The sequence below is a fragment of the Rhinopithecus bieti genome, unplaced genomic scaffold, assembly GCF_001698545.2.
Source record: "Rhinopithecus bieti isolate Rb0 unplaced genomic scaffold, ASM169854v2 scaffold_11163, whole genome shotgun sequence".
NCBI classification, from domain to species: domain Eukaryota; kingdom Metazoa; phylum Chordata; class Mammalia; order Primates; family Cercopithecidae; genus Rhinopithecus; species Rhinopithecus bieti.
The window spans coordinates 25,091-31,879 of record NW_016806651.1 but is presented as its reverse complement, the minus strand read 5'-3'; the positions used below and the strand labels follow the sequence as shown (position 1 = coordinate 31,879).

The 6,789-nt window shown below is 35.5% G+C and overlaps 1 protein-coding gene across 1 annotated transcript in view; it reads right to left on the bottom strand.

Annotated features, from left to right (window-relative positions):
• Positions 1-207: 207 nt before the first annotated feature.
• LOC108532988 (dynein heavy chain 14, axonemal-like) overlaps positions 208-6,789 on the bottom strand; it is a 24,513-nt gene continuing 17,931 nt past the window's right edge. The window contains exon 5 of the mRNA XM_017877304.1: positions 208-333. Coding sequence (XP_017732793.1) covers positions 208-333 — 126 coding nt within the window. The remainder of the gene's footprint in view (positions 334-6,789) is intronic.

Sequence of the window (6,789 nt, the reverse complement as noted above, 5' to 3'; positions counted from 1 at the left end):
ACCAATAGTCAAGTAATAAGGTTTACAAAAATGTGCTTATAATCTTTTATGAAAGAAAATAATAATGATTCAGTAAATTATACTCCTGTGTCTATAAGTAGGATAGGATAGCTTGACTGTTCATTGAAGAAATGATTTCTCAAGAATTAAAGAAAACAAATTACTCACAATGCATTTTTAACCCGTATATGGTATATTTTAGGTATTTTACCTTCGTATTTCTGAAGAATGAAAGATTGGTTCAAGATAAAGCCAATTTCTTTGACAATTCATCCATTCCTCAAGGGTGTAAGAGAAGAGAGTCAAGTTTTGATCCCATTCATTCACAAGATCCTACAATGATAGAAACATATATACAAACAAATCTAAATATATAAAATTCTTCTTTAAGAGTTACATAACAGAAACAGATCAAAGGTGATTATCAGTCATTGACATACAGAAAATAATTAATAGAAGGTCACATAAATGAATACAGATCTAATTATATTTAGTTGTAGGAGAGGTTTAAGATGTCCTAATCACCCATTTGCTGTCATATTTATTATACAACAAGCAAATATTTTTGTAAAAGATTTGAGTAACACACATATACATGTAGAAATTAACATGTATGTCTAGCACTCAACACTTATTTCCTACTTCTTATCACAGAGGAAACATAACCAGAAATGTGATATGCATATTATTTCAGTCCTTTCTTTAAGCATAATTTCACATATAGATACACAATATCCCTAATGTATTATATAAATATAAATACAACCATATTATATACATTGTTTTATAACTTGCATTTCATAACAAATAGTGTCTTCTAGAGAGGTTTTATGTCAGTACTTATACGTTTTCTTCACTATTTTGGTGATTTCAGAAAATTCCATTGTATGGCTATAGTGTCTTTTTCTAACTGCTATGTTTATTAAAATAATAGGAAAATGGTTAAAAATAAATTAATACTAAAAGGCTTATTTGGAAACCAGTGGACTTGCCCATCCCCTAACTCTCTGGCTCCTCATGGGGAACCATTTATAACTCATTTATATTTGACTTCTGGTACTTACCTCCATATTTCTTACTTTTTAACTTTATTTTATATTTCAATAGCTTTATTAAGGTATCACTGATACACAAGAAACTGCACATACTTAAAGTATACAATTTTGTCCGGGGACGGTGGCTCACACCTGTAATCCCAGCACTTTGGGAGGATGAGGCGCACAGATCACTTGAGGTCAGGAGTTTCAGACCAGCCTGACCAACATGGTGAAACCCCATCTCAACTAAAAATACAACAACAACAACAACAACAAATTAGTCAGGCATGGTGGCAGGTGCCGGTAATCCCAGATACTCAGTGGGCAGAGACTGTGCCACTGCACTCCAGCCTGGGTGACAAAGCAAGACTCCATATCAAAAATAAATACATTAATTAAAGTATACAATTCTATGAATTTTAACATGTTCTTCTACCTGTGAAATGATCACTATAATCAAGATAACAAACATATCCATTACCCTGAAAGCGTTCTTTGTGTCCTGTTGGAATTCCTTCCTCCTATCCCTTCCTACCCCTACCACCAGGCAACCACTGATCTACTTTCTGAAACTACAGTTTGTATTTTCCAGAATTTTATATAAACAGAATCATATAACATGTATTCCCTTTGCTCTGACTTCTTTCACTTAGCATAATTATTTTGAGACTGATCCATATTGTTACATATATCAATAGTTCATTCCCTTTTTCTGTATAACTTTTAGGTTCACGAGTACATGTGCAGGTTATACAAGTAAATTGCATGTCACAGGGATTTGGTATACAGGTTATTTTGTTACCCAGGTAATAACATAGCACACAATAGGTAGCTTTTTTATCCTCACCCTTCTCCCACCCTCCACCCTCAAGTAGGCCCCAGTCTCTGTTGTTCCATTCTTTGTGTCCATGTGTACTCAATGTTTAGCTCCCATTTATGAGTGAGAACATGCAATATTTGGTTTACTGTTCCTGTCTTAGTTTGCTTAGGAAAATGACCTCCATCTCCATCCAAGATGCTACAAAGAACATGATCTCATTCTTCTGGCTGCATAGTATCCCTTGGGGGTATATGTACCACATTTTCTTTATCCAGTCTACTGTTGATGGGCATTTAGGTTGATTCCACATCTTTGCTATTGTGAATAGTACTGTGATGAACATAAGCGTGCATGTGTCTTTATGATAGAACAATTTTATATTCCTTTGGGTATATACCCAATAATGGGATTGCTAGGTTGAATAGTAGTTCTGTTTTAGGTACTTTGAGAAATCACCACACTAATTTACATTCCCACCAGCAATGTATAAGCATTCCCGTTTCTCTGCAACCTCACTGGCATCTGTTATTTTTTGACCTTTTAATAATAGCCATTCTGACTGGTGTGAGACGGTATCTTATTGTGGTTTTGACTGGTATTTCTCTCATGATTAGTGATGAGAAATGTTTCATATGCTTGTTGGTCATGTGTGTGTCTTCTTTTGAAAAGTGTCTGTTCATGTCCTTTACCCACTTTTTAATGGAGTTGTTTGTTTTTTACCTGTAAATGTGTTTAAGTTCCTTATAGATTCTGGATATTATACCTTCATCAGATGCAGAGTTTGCAAAAATTTTCTCCCATGCTATAGGTTGTCTGTTATACTCTGTTGATAGGTTTTTTGTTTTTTGTTTTATTGTTTTTTTTTTTTTTCTGTGCAGAAGCTCTCTAGTTTAATTATGTCCCATTTGTCAATTTCTGTTTGTATTGCAATGGCTTTTGGTGACTTTGTTATGAAATCTTTGCCTTGGCTCCTAGAATGGTATTTCCTAGGTTATTTTCCAGGGCTTTTACAGATTTAGGTTTTACAGTTAAGTCTTTAATCCATGTTTAATTGATTTTTGTATATGTTGAAAGGAAGAGTTCCAGTTTCAATTTTCTGCATATGGCTAGCCAGTTATTCCACAGAATATAAAATTCTTTCCCTATGTCTTGTTTTCGTCAACTTTGTCAAAGATCAGATGGTCATAGGTGTGTGGCTTTATTTCTGGGTTCTCTATTCTGTTCCACTGTTGTATGTGTCTGCTTTTGTACCAGTACCATGCTGTTTTGGTTACTGTAGCCTTGAAGTATAGTTTGAAGTTAGGTGATGTAATGCCTCCAGCTTTGTTCTTTTGCTTAGTATTGACTTGGCTATTTGGGCTCTTTTTGGTTCCATATGAATTTTAAAACATTTTTCTAATTCTGTGAAGAATGTCATTGGTAGCATGATAAGAACAGCACTGAATCTGTAAAATGCTTTGGGCAGTATGGCCGTTTTAGTAATATTGATTCTTCCTATCCATGAGCATGGGATGGTTTTCTCTTTTGTTTGTGTCATCTCTGATTTCTTTGAGCAAGCTTTGTAATTCTTGTAAAGATGTTTCACTTTCCTGGTTTGCTGTATTCCTAGTATCACATTCTTTTTGTGACTATTGTGAATGGGACTGCATTCTTGATTTGGCTCTCAGGCTGGATGTTGTTGGTGTACAGAAATGCTACCGATTTTTGTACATTAACTTTATATCCTGAAACTTTGCTGAAGTTGTTTATCAGATCTAGGAGTTTTGTGCAGAAATATGTGGCATTTTCTAGGTATAGAATCATATGGTCTACAAACTGAGACAGTTTGACTTCCTTTCTTCCTATGTGGATGCCTTTCATTTCTTTCTCTTCCCTAATTGCTCTGGCTAGAACTTCTAGCACTATGGTGAATAGGAGTGATGAGAGACAGCATCCTTGTCTTCTTCTGATCTTCAAGGGGAATGCTTCCAGCTTTTGCTTATACAGTATGATGTTGGCTGTGGGTTTGTCATATATGGCTTTTATTATTTTGAAGTATGTTCCTTGAAAGCCTAGTTTGTTGAGGGTTTTTAACATAAAGGAATGTTGAATTTTATCGAAAGCTTTTTCTGCATCTATTGAGATAATCATGTGATTTTTGTTTTTAGTTCTGTCTATGTGATGAATCACATTTATTCATTTGTGTATGTTGAGCCAGCTTGCATCCTAGGATAAAGTCTGCTTCATCAGTGTGGCTTAGATTTTTTGATGTGCTACTGGATTCAGTTTGCTAGTATTTTTATGTCCATGTTCATCAGGGATATTGGCCTGAAGTTTTTTTTCATTGTGTTCTGCCAGGTTTTGGTATCAGGATGATTCTGGCATTACAGAATGAGTCAGGGAGGAGTCCCTCCTCCTGAACTTTTTGAAATCATTTCAGTAGGAATGGCACCAGCTCCTTTATACATCTGGTAGAATTTGGCTGTGATCTATTCTTGAGCTTTTTATTACATATTCAATTTTTGAACTCATTATTGGTCTGTTCAATGATTCAATTTCTTCCTGGTTCAGTCTTTGGAGGTTGTATGCGCCCAGAAATTCGTCTCTTTCTTCTAGTGTTTCTAGTTTGTGTGCATAACGGTGTTCATAGTAGTCGCTGAAGATTTCTTGTATTTCTGTCAGATCAGTGGTAATGTCCCCTTTGTCATTTATAATTGCGTTTATTTGGATCTTCTCTATTTTTTTCTTATGATTGTAGCTAGAAGTCTGTGTATCTTAATTTTTTCAAATTACCAACTCCTCAATTCAGTCTTTTGGATGGCTTTCCACATCTCAATTTCCTCAGTTCAGCTCCGATTTGGGTTATTTATTATCTTCTCCTAGCTTTGGGGTTGGTTTGCTCTTGTTTCTCTAATTCCTCTGGTTGTGTTGTTAGGTTGTTAATTTGAGATCTTTCTTTTTCATGTGGGAGTTTAGTGCTATAAATTTCCCTGTTAACACTGCATTAGCTGTATCCCAGAGATCTGGTATGTTGTATATTTGTTCTCATTAGTTTCAAAGAATTTCTTGATTTCTCTCTGAATTTCATTATTTACCCAATAGTCATCCAGGATCAGGTTATTCAATTTCCATGTAATTGTATGGTTTTGAGAAATTTTCTTAGTATTGATTTCTATTTTTATTGCACTGTGGACTGAGAGTGTGGTTGGTATGATTTAACTATTTTAAGTTTGCTGAGAATTGTTTTCTGTGCCATGTACATAGGAGAAGAATGTACATTCTGTTGTTTTGGGGTGAAGAGTTCTGTAGATTTCTATTAGATCCATTTGATCAAGTGCAGAGTTCAGGTCCTGAATATCTTTGTTAATTTTCTGCTTCAATAATCTGTCTAATACTGTTAGCAGTATTATTCTCTCACTATTATTGTGTCATTATCTAAGTCTCTTCCTAGGTCTTTAAGAACTTGCTTTATAAATCTGTGTGCTCCTGTGTTGGGTGCATATATATTTAGAAGAGTTAGGTCTTCTTGTTGAATTGAACCCTTTACCATTATGTAAAGTCCTTCTTTGTCTTTTTTGATCTTTGTTGGTTTCTAATGTCGCTTTTGTCTGAAACTAGAATAGCAACCCCTGCTTTTTTCTGTTTACTGTTTTCTTGGTAGATTTTTCTCCATCCTTTTCTTTGACCCTATGATGTCATTGCAGTTAAGACGGGTCTCTTGAAGACAGTACATTATTGGGTCTTATTTATCCAACTTGCCACTCTTTCCCTTTTAATAGGGGTAGATTGTTTACATTCAAGATTAGTAGTGATATGTGTATATTTGATTCTGTCACTGTGTTGTTAGCTGGGCATTATTCAGACTTGATTGTGTAGTTGCTTTATAGTGTCAATGGTCTATGTATTTAAGTGTGTATTTTAATGACCAGTAGTAGTCTTTCCTTTTCTTATTTAGTGCTCCCTTCAGGACCTCTTTTAAGGCAGGTTTGGTGGTAACAAATTCCCTCAACATTTGCTTGTCCTAAAAGGATCTTATTTCTCCTTTGCTTATGAAATCTAATTTGGCTGGATATGAAAATCTTGGTCAGAATTTCTATTTTGTAAGAATTCTGAATGTAGGCCCCAATCTCTTTGGTGTGTAGGGTTTCCACAGAAAGGTCTGCTCTTAACCTGATAGGGTTTTCTTTGTAGAGTTGCCCCTTCTCTCTAGCTGACTTTAACATTTTTTCTCTATTTCCAACTTGGAGAATCTGACGACTACGTGTCTTGGGGATGGTCATCTTGTACTGTATCTCACAGGGGTTCTCTGTGTTTCCTGAATTTGGGTGTTGGCCTCTAGTAAAGCTGAAGAAATTTTCATAAACAATATCCTGAAATATGTTTTCAAAGTTGTTTTCTTTCTCTCCTCTCTTTCAGTAACACCAATGAGTCATAGATTTGATCTCTTTATATAATCCTATATTTCTTTCTTTTTTTTTTTTATACTTTAAGTTCTAGGGTACATGTGCATAACGTGCAGGTTTGTTACATATGTATACTTGTGCCATGTTGGTGTGCTGCACCCATCAACTAGTCAGCACGCATCAATTCATCATTTATATCATGTATAACTCCCAATGCAATCCCTCCCCCCTCCCCCCTCCTCATGATAGGCCCCAGTGTGTGATGTTCCCCTTCCCGAGTCCAAGTGATGTCATTGTTCAGTTCCCACCTATGAGTGAGAACATGCGGTGTTTGGTTTTCTCTTCTTGTGATAGTTTGCTAAGAATGATGGTTTCCAGCTGCATCCATGTCCCTACAAAGGACGCAAACTCATCCTTTTTTATGGCTGCATAGTATTCCATGGTGTATATGTGCCACATTTTCTTAATCCAGTCTGTCACAGATGGACATTTGGGTTGATTCCAAGTCTTTGCTATTGTGAATAGTGCCGCAATAAACATACGTGTACAG